Source organism: Toxorhynchites rutilus, chromosome 3, assembly GCF_029784135.1.
Source record: "Toxorhynchites rutilus septentrionalis strain SRP chromosome 3, ASM2978413v1, whole genome shotgun sequence".
NCBI lineage: Eukaryota > Metazoa > Arthropoda > Insecta > Diptera > Culicidae > Toxorhynchites > Toxorhynchites rutilus.
The window spans coordinates 168,856,795-168,873,417 of record NC_073746.1 but is presented as its reverse complement, the minus strand read 5'-3'; the positions used below and the strand labels follow the sequence as shown (position 1 = coordinate 168,873,417).

At 42.0% G+C, this 16,623-nt stretch overlaps 2 protein-coding genes across 2 annotated transcripts in view; one reads left to right on the top strand and one right to left on the bottom strand.

The window, feature by feature from the left end:
• The window catches only part of LOC129779325 (transmembrane protein 214-A), a 50,423-nt gene extending 40,030 nt beyond the window's left edge, over positions 1-10,393 (top strand). The window contains exons 5-8 of the mRNA XM_055786741.1: positions 8,693-9,010; positions 9,072-9,194; positions 9,255-9,385; positions 9,516-10,393. Of these exons, the coding sequence (XP_055642716.1) occupies positions 8,693-9,010; positions 9,072-9,194; positions 9,255-9,385; positions 9,516-9,630 (687 nt within the window). The 3' untranslated portion in view covers positions 9,631-10,393. The remainder of the gene's footprint in view (positions 1-8,692; positions 9,011-9,071; positions 9,195-9,254; positions 9,386-9,515) is intronic.
• Positions 10,394-13,065: 2,672 nt separating this feature from the next.
• On the bottom strand, positions 13,066-14,608 carry LOC129773652 (uncharacterized). The gene is made up of 2 exons (XM_055777293.1): positions 13,124-14,608; positions 13,066-13,074 (listed from the first exon to the last, which is right to left on the bottom strand). The coding sequence occupies exons 1-2, from the start codon at positions 14,606-14,608 to the stop codon at positions 13,066-13,068; spliced, it is 1,494 nt and encodes a 497-aa protein (XP_055633268.1).
• Positions 14,609-16,623: the final 2,015 nt, after the last annotated feature.

The following is a 16,623-nucleotide window of genomic DNA, read 5'->3' as shown; positions in this document are numbered from 1 at the left end:
TTTTCTTCGTGGCATTTCCCGATTGAATTTCTAAAAAATCTTCTTAAGTTGTTCTCATCTACTTCAAATTCTCTTTTTGATCACTAATTTGCATGCGATGGATGCGGTCCTTGGGTCAGTTTGAAAGCCCTTCACGATGTTGAAATCCCTGTGATTTGTGACTATGACCGAAGTTGCTTTTCTTTATTCCCTGTAAAATGGTTTCAGAAATGGAAATGATGATGATCTAAACGGAAAGTAATAACCCTCGTTGATGGTAACGAGTAATTCCAAACATAACACACAAAACAGTTGATCCCGTCCCAGCAGGCTTCTCTGACTTTCTTCTTAATTGTTTCCATCTGATCGTTGGAATATTCTTCTTGTTCTCAATACTAAAGGATGGGTTTTGAAGCTTTCAAGCAATGATTTTCCCGTGATTGAATTTCATCAAAAATGGACAGTTTGGGAAGCTTTTGAGGATATTGACAGATTCTGTGCGTATGAGTGTAGCTCCAGCAGACATGGTACCGGAACAAAATTCCGGATTAGTTCCTAGCTTTAAATGAACTACACTACGTTTCATAACTATAGAAACACTCAAATTTTCTGAATTTCCAGAGAAATGTAAGAAGTCGGTTGGATTGAAGTATATAGTGTAGGAAATAGAAAGTATCATCAAGACTAGCCACTTGAACTATATTGTTGTGTCGACTTGTTTTGAATGCATTTGTTGCAACCATACGTGTTCTCAATCGACGCGATTTACTTCGGCTCAAGTGAAGTGTTTCCGTGTAATCTCATTTGCAATTTACCTCGAAGGTGTAACCGAAACGAAATCTCGTCTCCCAGTAGACAATTCAGTTGAATTCTTTCGTGAAGGATAGTGTTATCTCCAGAATAAATTGTCGGCAGACGAGAGAAAAACAGTGAACAGCAGTCATAACTGTTGTTTATATTTACACTCCGAACATATAATCTTAACAGTGCTGCCAGTGTAGTTTAGTGAATTTCGAATATAGAAATTGGAAAGAATAAAGTGAATATTGTGTCAGCGATAATAAATCAGGGATAACCTCCCGTCATGGCAACGGGGGGTTTACCCCCCACCCCTCCCTCAACCCCTATGAGGATCCTGGGGATCTCGGGGACCTCGGCCCAGCAAATAAAAAAGATGGTACTTATACGAGACGAAGCTTTCCCTTGTGGGGCGACCCAAACGGTGATTACGGTGAGTTGAAAATACTACGATTGGAAGGTGTATCGGAAGCACTACCCAAAAAGCCATTCGAAATACGCAAGTCAGTGGAAGCATTCTTGGGCACAAAAATTCCTGACGCCCGAAAATAAAGGAACCTCCTATACAATTAAAATTAGGAACTAAGAACAAATCGACGCCTTAAAAACAATGACCAAACTGCAAGACGAAACGGAAATGAAAATCGATTATCACCCAACTCTGAACCAGTGTAGATGTGTCGTCTACTGCCCGGAATCCACTCAATATGAGACAGAAGAAATATTAAAAAAGCTGAAAGACCAAAAAATTAAAGATGTACGAATAATCACCAGAAAAGAAGGTAGCAATATAGTCCCCACGCCCACTCTGATTCTCACTATTAATGGGACCGTGGTACCACAAAGCATTAATTTTGGTTGGATCAGAGTGCGAACCCGGCCATACTACCCAACACCAATGCTGTGCTACAATTGCTATGAATACGGCCACTCGCGGAAGCGCTGCCGTATGTGGCATATGTTGCGGTAACCACATAACTGCTCCAGAGACACCATGTATAGCTAATCCATACTGCAAATACTGCACAAGTGATTCACACGCAGTAAGTAGCAAGAAATGTCCCGTATACACTAAAGAAGTTGAAATCCAGCACCTCATTGTAGACCACGGCATCAACTACCCGGCTGTCAGAAGAATATACGACTCGTTCAACCGTACCAAAACGGCTGCTACCATATTCACTGAAAGCAACGACGCCCGCTTCGCTCAAATCAACACCAAATTTGAACGATTGCTGGCCGGTTGGATTGCTGTACATCAGAACACACTTGACCATCACTGAGCAAACCTCAATGGTATCTAAACATAATAAAGTGAACAAAAATCCTCGACAAGACAGAGAGGACAATGTAAACAACCTAAACGACGAAATAAACAACCATTCCGTCACCGATAATACCACATTGGATAGCCGCGGCCCTGCCAGTGCGGATGTCTTTGGAGAACCGGAACTGGCAGAAAACCCCCGACATCCACCAAAAACAAGCGAGACGGACAAGCGGGTCTTAACCCCGTATCCCTTGCAGGACAGCGTGGGACAAAAACAGACAGACGTAGCCCTGGGCAGTCGAAGCCCCCCCAGGTCAACCGGAATTGGAGAACACCCTCCGACGCCCGGCGTGCTTCCCTGATTTCTGTAAAATAAGATCTCTTCGACGATCTGCGAGAATCGCGGGGCGGAATACCATCCCGCCAAACGCAACAGTTGACGCCAATGAATACGACCAATGGATGGCAAAGATCTAAAATTACATAATACCAGTTGCTGGACCTTCACGAGTATCCCCTACTTTTCCCGCGGCTCTCTCATCTTTGCCGACAGCGGGGTCCTTTTGGATTACTACCGTCGGTGAAGATCTGTCGGGGTCCGCAACTCGTTCAATAAACCAGAGCGATCGATTGCCTAACCCAGTATGGCGAACCATTAGAAGCGAGACAGACAAGCGGGTTCCACCCCCGTATTCCTCGCAGGACAACGAGGGAAATACATGTGAAAGCGAGACGGACAAGCGGGTTTCATTCCCGTATTCCTCGCAGGACAGCGAGGGAAGAATCTATGAAAACTACCCGTTTCCCGTGACAATCATCTCGATATACTTGTCGAATCAGAAAATCCCAAATCTACGAAACAAACTGATCCACATCCTGCGGAACATAACCGGCTCAACCCTCGTTTTAGGGGACTTCAACGGGCACCATCAAACATGGGGTAGCAACAGTCACAATCGGCGCGGGATCGACATCGCAGAGGTCATGAAAGAAGCGGACCTGGTAGCGTTGAACGACGGATCTCCAACTTTCGTGCGTGGTAGTACTGAAACAACGATAGATTTGAGCTTCACAAGTCCTAATCTACTACCCCGCCTACTGTGGCGAATGCATACCGAACCAATGGGGAGCAACCACTACCCCATCATCATCCGAACCGACGATAAACCTTTGGCGCTCACTAGGCGACCACGGTGGCGGTACGATCAAGCAGATTGGGCAGCCTATCAATCCAACGTTGACGAATTTCTGTACCATGGTAGAAACCCCGGACCAGTAACTATGGGGCAATTCTCAAAAGGGTTATTCGAAGAAGCATCCACATCAATACCGAGGAGCAGCTCTGTCCCCGGCAGGAGAGCAGTCCCATGGTGGTCCCCTGAAGTGGAAGCTGCAGTAAAAGCGAGAAGGAAGGCTCTACGGGCAAACAAGCGACTTCCCATTGGGCACCCGCATAAAAAAACAACAGTTGAATCCTACCGCCAAGTTCGAAACGAGTGTAGAAAGATAATCCGCAACGCAAAATCAAACAGCTGGGAGAAGTTTATCGACGGTGTGTCTAGCGATAACACCTCGGCCGAGCTTTGGCAGCGGGTCAATGCCCTCTCAGGGAAGAGGAAATGCCAAGGAATTACTCTGATGCCGACTGACTCAGCATCTATCCTACAACCGATTGCTAGACTTTCGGCAACACGCGTTTCGTCCAGGTTGTGGGACCAACACATACCTAGGCACTCTGAGTCACGCCCTGGATGAGGCAAGGACGGAAAACCTTCACTCCGAACTAGCTGCACTGGACATTGCCAAAGCGTATAATAGAGCCTGGATGCCAACTGTCTTGCAACAGCTGAACCGCTGGGGGATCGCTGGAAATATGTTACACTTCGTGAAGGGCTTCCTGCGCCTCCGTTCTTTTCAAGTCATCATTGGAAACCAAAAATCGAGGATTTTTACAGAAGAAACTGGGGTTCCTCAAGGCTCCGTGCTAGCCGTGACACTCTTTCTTGTGAAGATGAATGGTAGCTTCGAGAACCTACCAAGAGGCATTCGAATCTTCGTTTATGCGGATGATGTTGTTCTAATGGTGATGGGCGCCTCCGTTAAACTTATTAGGCGAAAACTCGTTCAAGCCGTCTCGTGGGTGGCAAAGTGGGCTTCTTTAGCAGGTTTCCAACTGTCCCCCTCCAAGAGCGAATATACCCATAAATGTGATTCCAATCACAAGATCATCGACACCCCGATTCGAATCAATGGTGTTAACATCCCCAGAAAAAAAACGATAAGGATCCTCGGGGTAACCATCGATCGGAAACTATCTTTCGGCCAGCACTGTGACAACGTTAAAAATGATTGCCCCAGCCGCATAAACCTGCTCAGATGTCTTGCTGGCCGACACGCAAACACCAACCGAGACACAAGGCTGAATATTTGCGGCACCTCACTTACGGCCTGGAGCTTACGATATTAGGGTTTCAAACCTTGCTGGATAAATTCGCTCCCACATACCATCGCGCCATCCGAATCACCTCCGGTCTTCTTCCATCCACCCCAGCGGACGCAGCGTCTGTCGAGAGCGGCAAACTTCCATTCCGCTTCTTCTTGAAAAAAGTAGCATGCTACCGAGTAATGGGTTTCACAAACAAAACAGATGGGCCGAACGAGGAGGGTTTCCTCCTTGTCGAGGCTAACCGCCTCCTTCACGAAACGGCTGGCCAAGAGCTGCCACTGGTGTCAGTAATACATTGGAATGGAACCAGGGGCTGGGATCTGAAACGACTGAAAATAGATACGACAATTAAGGATAAATTTAAAGTAGGTTCAAATCCTGTGGTTGCCCGAAATATTGTTACAGAACTGTTAAACACTCGATACGCAAACCACACCATTCGTTACTCGGACGGCTCTAAAGCGCTAGGGAGAGTTGGAATAGGAGTGACGGGACCAGACCTCACTATCCATTACCACCCCCCAGACATGTGCAATGTATTTTCAGCAGAGGCAGCAGCAGCATTCATCGCCGCGACCTACCCGTCGGACCGCCCAATACGGGTGCTATCTGACTCGGCCAGCGTGGTAACAGCGCTGGATTCGGAAAGACCCAGGCCATTCCGGGATCCCCGGAAACGAAACAGCGAATTTCATTGCAGCATCGGGTCGACAAGCGACACTTCTCACAAATTTAGTCCTTGCAGAAGACACTAAAAAATGGGTGAACAAAGTATTCGAGGAAAGATGGGCCCAGGAATGGTACGAAACGGGCCGAGATGGAACCCGACAATTCAGTTTACGTAAGATCAAGGCGGACACCTCCAAATGGGAAGATATCCGTTGGGGCACCGTGATCAGAAAGTAATCTCCAGACTAAGGACTGGACATGCGGGATTCGCCTACAACATGGGCAAAAATAGGGGCGACTTCCGAATCCAGTGCGAGCTATGTCATGTCCACCAGTCAGTGGAACACGTCATATGCCAATGCCCCCAGTTTGAGGGCCCAAGTTTGATGCCGCTGAATTACAAAAAGAGGATGGACAGACAACGTTGGAAGAAAGAGAAGCGTGAAAGAGCAACGTAGGCCATCGAGAACGGATTTTCTTTGACCAAGCATCAAAAGTGTTTGAAAATGCTCGACCATCACTGAAAAGATTCATGCAGAATTCGAGATGGTGTCAATCCAACTTTTCTGGTCTGGAATCTGGCCAAGGCACCTAGTATCGATCCCAAAACATTGTTATTGATTGTAACATTATCCCAAAAAAAAAACTTTACATAAACATAAGTATGTTTTTTTCGATGAAACACACACTGGACCAAATCACCCCACAGACGGTCCAAATCACCCCGCATCAAATTTTAATGTCCAAAAATCATCTCTTTTATTTTATGATATATTTGGTAGATTGAAGCTTTATGTAATGATTAAACATTATTTATTGAGAGAAAACAAGTGTAGCTCAGTATACAATGTGACATTTTTTATGTAGACCGTATTGGTTTGGAAATATTAGGCGATTTGCTTAGGTGGTCCAAAGCTCGTTTGGTTGCGAGAGGATTTAGTCAGAAATGCGGATTCGACTACAATGAATCATACTCGCCGGTTGTAAAGATGAATACGTTGCGTACAGTGCTAGCATTGGCTTGTCAGGAGAAGATGGTGATACATCAAATGGATGTAAAAACGGTCTTCTTAAATGGAAGTTTGACAGAAGAGATTTTCATGGTTCAATCGGAGGGTTTCGTGAAAGGAAAAGACTTAGTGTGTCGTTTAGAGAAGTCTTTGTATGGATTGAAACAGGCATCACGTGCTTGGAATGATCGTTTTTACTGTTTTGTTGAAGATTGTCTTAAAATAAAGTTTGAGTGATCAGTGTATGTATACTCGGAAAATTGAGGCAGACAGGGTGATTTTGGTACTGTGTGTAGATGACGTTATGCGCGCAAGTGATTCAGTGAAAGCGATTGAAACTGTCAAGCGTTGCCCCCATCGGGAGTTTGAAATGACGGATATGGGTGAAATCAAATCCTTTTTCGGGTTAAAGATTGTTCATGATGTGAAATCTGGATCAATAATGATTAGTCAGCAACAATACCTGGAAGATCTTCTGAGGCGTTTCGACATGGAGATCTGCAAACCGGTATGTACCCCAATGGAGGCTCATCTGAAGCTGCAGAAGGGTGAGTAATTAAACAAAACTTTAAAGCCCTATAGCAAACTTGTCGGATGTTTGATATACGTATGTTTGGTTGCAGTTGTAAATTTCTCCAGCCAGTATCAAAATTGTCCAACAGATGAACACTGGGCTCATATAAAGAGAATCTTACGATACGTCGCTAGATTCAGGTTTGATATACAAAGCCATACCCTGGGGTGCCAGTGTTGGAGATGATAGACGATCTGTAAGTGGCAGCATTTTCAAAGTATTCGGATGCACGGTAGGATGGATGACTCGCAAGCAGCAGACGGTAGCATTGTCCTCAACAAAAGCAGAGTTCACAACTCTGTGCAATCCAGCTTGTCAAGGTATGGTTTACAAGACTACTGCGTGATCTTGGTTTTGAGCTTGAGAAACCGTGACATATTGGTGATATATTATGAAGACAATCATTCGACCATACGAATAGCAGAGGACTCGAAGGATCATGGACGTTTAAAACATGTTAATGTGAAATTTCATTTCCTTCGGGACCTGGTCAAGAACAACCAAATTTGTTTGAAGTTTCTTCGATCAGATGACCAACATGCGGATTTGATGTCAAAAGGGATTCCGACAACGACGTTCAAGAGACACTGTGTCAACATAGGATTAGCAAGTTGCAGTAGTTGAAGGGAGGTGTTGGAGTACTTCTTCTGGCAACATTGATGAGCCCTACAATAGCCGACGCTACTGTAACCTATTCTTTGCTTCACATATCATTATCATAACCTGAAACAAGAAAGCAAATACACGTTAATCTATTCGATCTCTAATTACTTGTATTTTCTGTGTTTTCCTTGTGGAACCCATTCCGAAACCACTTCGAACTTATACTATTGACTGAAACACGACTGACTTTTTGGATTCGGGATCAATGCGTTCAAGATTAACCCTTTGCGGTCGGAATTAATTTCCCTTGAAAAAGATCCTCGTGTCTTTTCATGGTAATAATATTTTGTTTATCCCGAGTACCGTTACCTGTTATTCCTAGAAACTTCGTATACATTCGTGAAGAAGTTCACTAGACATTAAAATTCGTTTAAAAGAATGTTGAACAAAGTATTTAGTATGATTTCATGCTGTGGTGGCTGAGAGCATACAGACGACTGCAAAGGATTAAATCGTTGCTAGTTGAAGGAAGTGAATGTAGCTGAATACCTTTTGTTAGATATGTTATAATTGACGGCGATGAGCCCGAAATAATCGTCTAACGTGGCTCGCTGATATCAACTGACAACAATAACAGTCATGGAATTCAAAAAATTACGCAATGGTCTAATAAACCCCGACCTCTAAAATGGTTCTCTATGAGTACGAGTACGAGTACGAAGCATTACCCATACTCGAAGTGTACTTGTTGTCGCTAAGTGTTTCCGAATATCGAGTTCCCAATAAACCTATTGCATTGTACAGGAAAAATGAAAAAAAAAATCACAACTAGACAAACCCAGCATCTAGAAAGATGTCAAAATTGTGCGAGTGCGATGGACATCGAATCTGATGGGGATCAGCGAACAAAGTGATCCGGTGGATCATAATTTAGAAAGAGATGATGAAACACGAGGTTGGATAACTGTATCCATGGTTCGGAGTATATTTGAGGAATTATTAGGTGAAGCAGATCTAAATCCATAATAGGATATAGTATCAAATAATATTAGAAAAACGACATGGCACCGCTATGATTCATAATTTCAGAAATTTGGTCTGTTCTTTCTAGATAAAAAATAAAAAGAAAAATTCATTTTAATCGGACAAATTTTAAAGCTATTTTTTCTAATGAAAGGTTCCATATGAAAAAATATTATTAAAAAAATATTTTGGGTGATTGAAATAACGGCGAGTTTTGGGGCATCGGATGAAAGATTTTACCCGTTTTTTATGACATAAATAATAACATAAATCTAAATAAATTGCCACTAAACATTCGCTTTTCTGCTACCTCATTCCAGCAAGTACAAGAGAAGGTCGCCTCGAAGAAGAACAAATCCGCCAAGTCCAACAAAGCGTCCAAATCAAAGAGTACCTCGGTATGCTGCAGTTTGCTGATGGGAACATTCCTGCTGTTTGGATTAACCGGTGGACTGATTGGTTTCGATACGTACCGGGCGGGAGGCAAATTCGAGAATTCCCAGACCGGCCAGCTGCTGAAACAGGCGGGCCTGCTTCCAGCGGTACAGGACACATGGACCTGCTCGCTCAAATATAGCGCCCGCGGCTACAAGTGGGCCGAAGAGAACGTGCCCGTCTATTACCAAAAGACGAGTAAAGTAAGATCGATTGAGAACACCTTTTTCGTCACAGTACTATTATTTTCCTTGTCGTAATCAGGCCGTTGGACCATACGTTGAGTTTTCGATAGACCTCAGCAAAATTCTCTGGAATGGGGCAAAGAAGGGCTTTGGCAATGTGAAACTGCTGGTCGAGCAGAAAAAGCCAGTGGTGGTGGATTTCGTAAGTGTTTTTGTTCTCTCAGTTTAAAAAAAACAAATTCTAATCAACTTTCGTCTCCAGATCGAACAATACGCACCAGGACTGCCGAAGAAAATCGGCGACTTTGCCTGCTCGTCTTGGACCGCTGTAAGCACGTTTACAGTCAACACCTACAAGCACAGTTGTGAATTCTTCAAAACCAAGGTGTTTGTGTAAGTGTAATCTTCACCTGCTGCAAGTCATGTCCCAAAAATATACTCGCTTCTTTGCTTAATTTCCTAGATCTTCCATGGATTTCAACTCTGTATATATAGGTATTGACGACTCCCTTTTTTTTTACAGTGGTCAGCTTTCGCCGGAAAACTTGGGAAAAGCCTTCAACAGTACCCAAGTGGCTGCTGCTCAGTACTATAGCTGGTTCCACGATCAGGTCGATTTCTATGCCAAGATCAAGTAAGTGATGCCGGGAAGCTGTGGCGCTACGGAGAACGCAAGGGGAGCTATAACAAAGAGAATTATGTGGTAAACACTCGAAAGACTGCAACGTCGTCCGCCATTTACTGTGCAGCAAAACAATGATACAACGTGAAACAGATGAGAAAAAAAAGTAAAAACTGTCTCGAAAGAATATACCCTCTCTCTCGGTCGACAAAATCCCACTCGATTAGGATGATGTGGAACAGCAAAACTCTCATGGTAGCGGGATTGGAGCGCTACCGACTCGAAGGAAATAATAGTTTATGTATAACAAGTTGATGAAGAACAAAGATTGATTAGAAATGTAACGATTATTATTTTGTTTTCTGTGCGATTGTTAAGCTAACACATCCTTCATTTTCATTGTGAACGTAACGTAGAGTGTGAAAGAGAAAAAATAATGAAACCACAAATGCGCGCGAACCTCGTAGAGCCAGCAAAAGTATGATGAGGTGGTGTGTGGTCTATTACATAGTGTGTAACCGATTATAGTTGACCCCGCGATGAGACGTACAATTGACAGAGAGCGTTTAAAGAAAAAGTAAACACTGTAATGTAAGCATTTGAGAGTAACATCAACAGAAATTTATTGAGTACATTTGATAGACTTTTTTTAAAAAAAATATTTTACTAATTTTATTTCTGTTTACTTGCTAAGGCTTCAATAACTGTTTGATGGTGGGAAAACAAATATAGTGAAGACTCTAAAGTAATTTCTGTTGTAACGTAAGCGATTTCCAGTAGTGTTTGTGTTATTTGTTTGTTATAGAACAAAAAGAATTTCATCTGTCGCGAGGAATTTTGAATGTGGCGTATTTTTCAAAGGTGGAGTATTCCGAGTTATCGCTAGGTGTGCATACCCAGGAATTGAACCAGAGGACAGCTACGAAACGTTTAAGGCCGATCTCTGTTAGAACCGTTCGAGGAACTACTATGAGGCGTGGTACTAATGGTTATTTGTGCTACCGTGGCCGAGTGATTAGCGTCATAACTAACATGCCGGGTGTTCGGGTTCGATTCCCGTTCTGGTCGGGGGAATTTTTCGTCAAAGAAATTTCCTCCGACATGCACTGTGATCACGCGTATTCTAGAGCTTGCCACTCAGAATGCATTCAAGGCGTGTTATTTGGCATAGAAATCTCAACTAAGTACTAATAAAAATGACGCAAGTAATACTACGTTGAGACGGCGAAGTTCCTCTAGGAACGTTAGTGCCATTGAAGAAGAAGAAGAAGAAGAAGAAGACTAATGGTTATTGGCTAAAAAAAGGGCTAGAATCAAGCTAAATTTCAATTTTTAAATATTTTAGCTACTTTGCCACCAACGAGAATGTTGTCAGAAGAGAGTATTGGAGACAACGATAAAAGAGCACCATGGTCAGGCTGTGGTACTCTATGGGAACGATGCTTGAGGACTTGCACACTTTCTAACATTCTGGCGGCAGGACGCAGAATATTTGTCGTAAGGTATGTGTGTGGTTCGATGGTGGACGGTATATGATTGGGGAGGAGGCAAAGATGCTCGTGACCTTTCCTCGGTTTAATTGGACAGCTGGTGATGCCTCACGCATGCGACAATCACAATCGCCGGGAAGTAGCTGGCTGAAAAGCTGCGTGCTGCGCAACTTTCCACTCGCTGATCTACGCTGACGACCACTCTCGTTGAATCAGCTGCTAGATAGAAACTCTTAAACACTGTGAAATTCAATACACGGAATGTTGTCTTTTATAATACACTTTATTTACATTGCCCTAGCTTAATCTAAAATTATACTAACTTATTCTAGACTAAAAGAGAAACACTTGTAAAAAAAACTGTTCGAGGTAAAACACTTCTTGAGCCGTCAAAAAAATATAGATGTGAGAGCGTCTCACTGGCTGAAACGCATAGTTTTATTCAGCGGTAATGCTGCAATAGCGATGGACAGCATTTTTCTTTCTTGTGTTGTTGCCGTTATTGCGCTATGTAATGCACGTGCGCTGCTGGAAGGGGAATCAAAGAAAAAGGGCGTTTGTTCCTTATGAACATGTACAGACATGTTTTCTTTTGCGGTTTCTCTTTTCTTCAGTCATGAGACTGAACATACTCCCCCGGCGGATAGGTAAAAGCTGCTTTTTCTAATAAAGTGGAATCATTTCGATCATTATCCAAAATAGCTAAAGGTGCTAATTTGTGAATGGGTCGCTTGAAAGTGTCGTACATTTGACTTCTACCACAAGCACTAAACTTAGTAAACTCAGGTCCATACAAATTATCCTGTCTCCGATTAGGCACACCAGATAATATACACTTAATTTCCTTCAAGAATTCATGATACTGCATTGCACTAATGATATATGATGTTGCTTGGTAATGTTTAGAAACGATAGGATAGCGATTGGTTTCCCGATTCTGTTTGGTGTTACTTGAATGCAACAAATATGATATAGTTTTCTTTAGATGATCATACGATTCAACATTTTTGAAAAGCGGAAATTCTTCGTTTATCAATGAGTAATGAAATGGTGATTTATGATTGAGTTCGGGAATTAATACCTCAATATCTGGAGGTACATCAATGCTTTCTACGTTATACTCTACTGTTCGCAATAACGAAATATGGTGGATTATTACCATATTTCGTTTTTCGCTATCGTACAGTTCCTAACATTGACTATGAAATCTTTATCTTGATGGATTGTAAGTAAGAAGCGCTCGTCATAAGGTAACCATTTTTGCAAGTTCATTCCGCTGGAATTGAGTCCATTTGGTTGTGTTTGAAATATATTCGCTTCTTCCGTATCATTGGAATCAAATAGGGGGTCGTTTATGTAAAAATTACCTTCGATGACATTTGCTTGTAATGGATGCTTTTTCTTCCCTTTCATGTTCTTCAGAGGTGATTGAAAAATGGAACGACTCTTCTCATCTTGGTGATATGCTTTTGTAAAATGTAGCTTGCAATTTTCTTCTTCAACGGTAGAGTAAGTATTTTCTGACACTCCTATCTCCTGGACTTTTTGTAAATTTTCTCCAAGAGAATCTGAGCTCACAGTAAGAGCGTGTAGTGTTATTATGTTGTGATTGTAATTATTAAATCGACCACCTAATAGCCATCCTAGTTGTGAGTCTTGAAGACTGGGAAGGTTGTCCGCTAGTCTAAGAAAGCCTGGTTTCATCAAATCATGGAACCAATCCATTCCGATAAGTAGGTCTATCTTATTTGATTGATTAAAGTAGGGATCTGCTAATTGAATTCCTGTGGGTATGTTCCAATTCTCAGTCGTGAAATGAATAGCCGGGATGTTGCCGGTAACCTTTGGCGTGATAAGACAATCCAAATTGAACTCAAAATTAGTGCAATGTGATCGAATTTGAACAGAACACTTCTGCTTCACAAGCGACCTAACATTACCGATTCCAGCTATGGGAACATTCACTTCTTCTATGATAAGATTTAAACTATTTTGGAGTGATTGCGAAATGAAACTCACCTGTGAGCCACAATCCAACAGGGCACGGCATTGATGTATTTGGTGATCTCGATCTAAAACTTTGACTAAAGCAGTGTATAACACCACTTGGCTGACTGGGTTTGACCGTGTATTGGACAGGGCTGATGTTACTGTGGACTGGCATGCAGCATTCTCTTCAAAGGTTGTTGTCGGTTCCACTGCGACACTGGTTTGGGAAAGTTGTCTCTTATCAACATTGCTCTTCGGTACAGTTCCGTCGCTATGAAGCAAGGTGTGATGTTTCCGTTGACATTTGATGCACGTTCTTTTAGATGGACACTCTATTACTCGATGGCCTCGACGTAGGCAGTTAAAACAGCAATTCCTTTCCTTAACCTTCAGCAGACGTTGACTCAATGTAGAACTGTTGAATTCCGGACACTTGTAAGATGGATGGATGTTACTGCAGAAATCACATTGACTTTGTTGCACTGCAGGAGAATTCGCTGAGTTGAAACGCTGAATCGAAGGTTCTTCCGAGGACGGGTTCGAATAAATGCGCTGCTGCTTGAATTTAATTTCTTCGGTTGGCTGACATCTTTCCAAAATTGAAACTCGATCTTTTAAAAATTGTACTGTTAAGTCAAAATTTGGTAGTTCACCTCGCCGTATGGTCGCCTCCCAAAGTTTCTTCGTCTCGTCATCAATGGATTGTGCTAACAGATAAACAGCAATTTGCTCTGAAACACCAGTAAATTCCTGTCCAAGGAACTTTAAATTCTCCACATGGTTGCTGAAAGTTTCAACTAATTTTTGCAGCTCACTATAATTTTCTTTCACTATTTTTTGTATGCTTAACAACCCGCGAATATGCAAATCGATCAATCGCCGCTTGTTCTCGTATCTCTCCTCTAGCAGTTGCCAGGCTCTGTCGTAGTTTCCTTCGTTTAGCGTCCTGGCGTCAATCAATTTGGCAGCTTCTCCCACTAGAGCCTTCTCTAGATGATACAGCTTGATGCGAGGAGGTTCATTGCTTCGATCCACTACATCTCGGAACATTATTTTAAACTTCTCCCAGTGCTCATATCTGCCGTCGAATGTTGGTATGATACGTGGGAGCGATTGCTGAATCACTAATGGCGGCGGATTCATAATGGGTTGTGAAGCAGCTGGTTGTGTTTGTCGCTCTTGCAACATTTCTAATTTCACTGTCACATCGTTGTATATTTCCTCAAACTGCACATAACGATTATCAATTTCTTCTTGCTCCGACGCTGGACTTCCACTCACTATTTGCTGATGATAACCGTCAAAGTCGTTATTCGCTGCTTCAACTCGTTTCATCCACACTTTGACTTGTTGACTGGAAATTTCCTTTTGCTCCACTTCTGCTTGTTGAAGGAGATGCATGATCCTTGTTATTTTTCCTTGCGCTGCACCGCGGAGCGCAGACAAAGCTTCGATGCTGCTAGCAACTTCTGCAGTAGCACGGTCGTTTTTCACTGGTGTTCTCTTCGTGGGCATTTTGCTCGTTGTTTGATTGTTCGTTCACTTCACAAATTGTTCAAATACTCTCACTCACTTTAGTCTATTAACGATTCACTGTTTAAATTCCGTGTTAGATTTCATACTGGTAACTGCTCTTCTTCTCGGAGTCTGCTTCGATCCGGTTCGAAGGACCAATTTCTTATGTGTGGTTCGATGGTGGACTGTATATGATTGGGGAGGAGGCAAAGATGCTCGTGACCTTTCCTCGGTTTAATTGGACAGCTGGTGATGCCTCACGCATGCGACAATCACAATCGCCGGGAAGTAGCTGGCTGAAAAGCTGCGTGCTGCGCAACTTTCCACTCGCTGATCTACGCTGACGACCACTCTCGTTGAATCAGCTGCTAGATAGAAACTCTTAAACACTGTGAAATTCAATACACGGAATGTTGTCTTTTATAATACACTTTATTTACATTGCCCTAGCTTAATCTAAAATTATACTAACTTATTCTAGACTAAAAGAGAAACACTTGTAAAAAAAACTGTTCGAGGTAAAACACTTCTTGAGCCGTCAAAAAAATATAGATGTGAGAGCGTCTCACTGGTTGAAACGCATAGTTTTATTCAGCGGTAATGCTGCAATAGCGATAGACAGCATTTTTCTTTCTTGTGTTGTTGCCGTTATTGCGCTATGTAATGCACGTGCGCTGCTGGAAGGGGAATCAAAGAAAAAGGGCGTTTGTTCCTTATGAACATGTACAGACATGTTTTCTCTTGCGGTTTCTCTTTTCTTCAGTCATGAGACTGAACAGTATGTAACAAAAATTGTAATATGCTATTGTAATTGAACTGAAAAGCTTAAAGCCTCTTTAAACCAAATAAGAAGAAGAAGAAGAAGCTATTGTAGGCATGAATGAGTTTGCTCTAGCTTTTCATGAAAATTTAAATACAAAAACCATAGTAAACGCGTCACTGATAACGTCTATTGCTCTTTGTTTATTTCGTTCATTTAGTGACGTGCGTTGATATGTTTGGCACATTTTTGGAAGTTTTTCTTACTCGTACTGTTTTTGACAGATCACGTGTGATTCCTGCCATGTGCAAAATTAAAGTCGTGTTGTTTTTAATGCCATTTCATTATGGAAAGATTTACAACTATTTTTTTACAATAGGAACGAATGACCTTCGGGTTAAAGATATAATGAGGACCGTAAAACATCTGAGTGCTTATCTATTTCATTTATTTTTTTGTTCACTAACTGACCCAGCAAAATTCGACCCGCCCAGAATGGATTTTAAGTTATTAATACCTTCAAACATTTACGGAATCGCAGAACTTTTCATTGATTAGTTTACTAATTGATCCTTTTCAATTTCCTAGTACAGGGCGGACTCGATTGTATACAGTTTCTGATTTCTTTTCACTGTATAAAATCGAGTCAAAAAAAAATTATTGGTTTTTTGCATGTATTTTTCGTTTTTCGAATATGGGAGTGAGGCTCGTGCATTCGTCGCGTTAAGACGTGTCTTTGAACGCTCCGTTTATGTAATATGTATTGTTTTGTCTGCTAATCGGAGTCATCATATCGTTGGAATTTTATGATGTGAAGAGTAGTGGATTGCGATATTATTCGGAAAATAACTATCAAATAAAGTGAAATCCAGGAGAGCTTCATCAGAATATTATTATTTCTGCTTCGGAGCTTTATATTAATACAGTCAGCGTATGCGCATGTGTTAGTGAATACGCTTTGTTTTCCTCTGTTACCCACTGTTCGAGAGCAAGTGCAAATCAAGTCATATCAAGTGTCAGATAAAGTTTCTCTCCGGTTTTTTTGTGTTCTGTTTGTGTTTGCTTTACCCCGATTCAGATAGAAAATTGTGTGCATCGGTGCATTTCTGATTGTTTGTCGTTGTCGAGAAGAAAAATTATTTACCGCAACCCGAATCGTAACGTAATTCATTCGTGTGTATGTGTTTTTATTTATTTTTTGTTCTTTTTTTTTATTTTTCTCTGAAATATGTATGAGTGTATGATTATTGCGCTA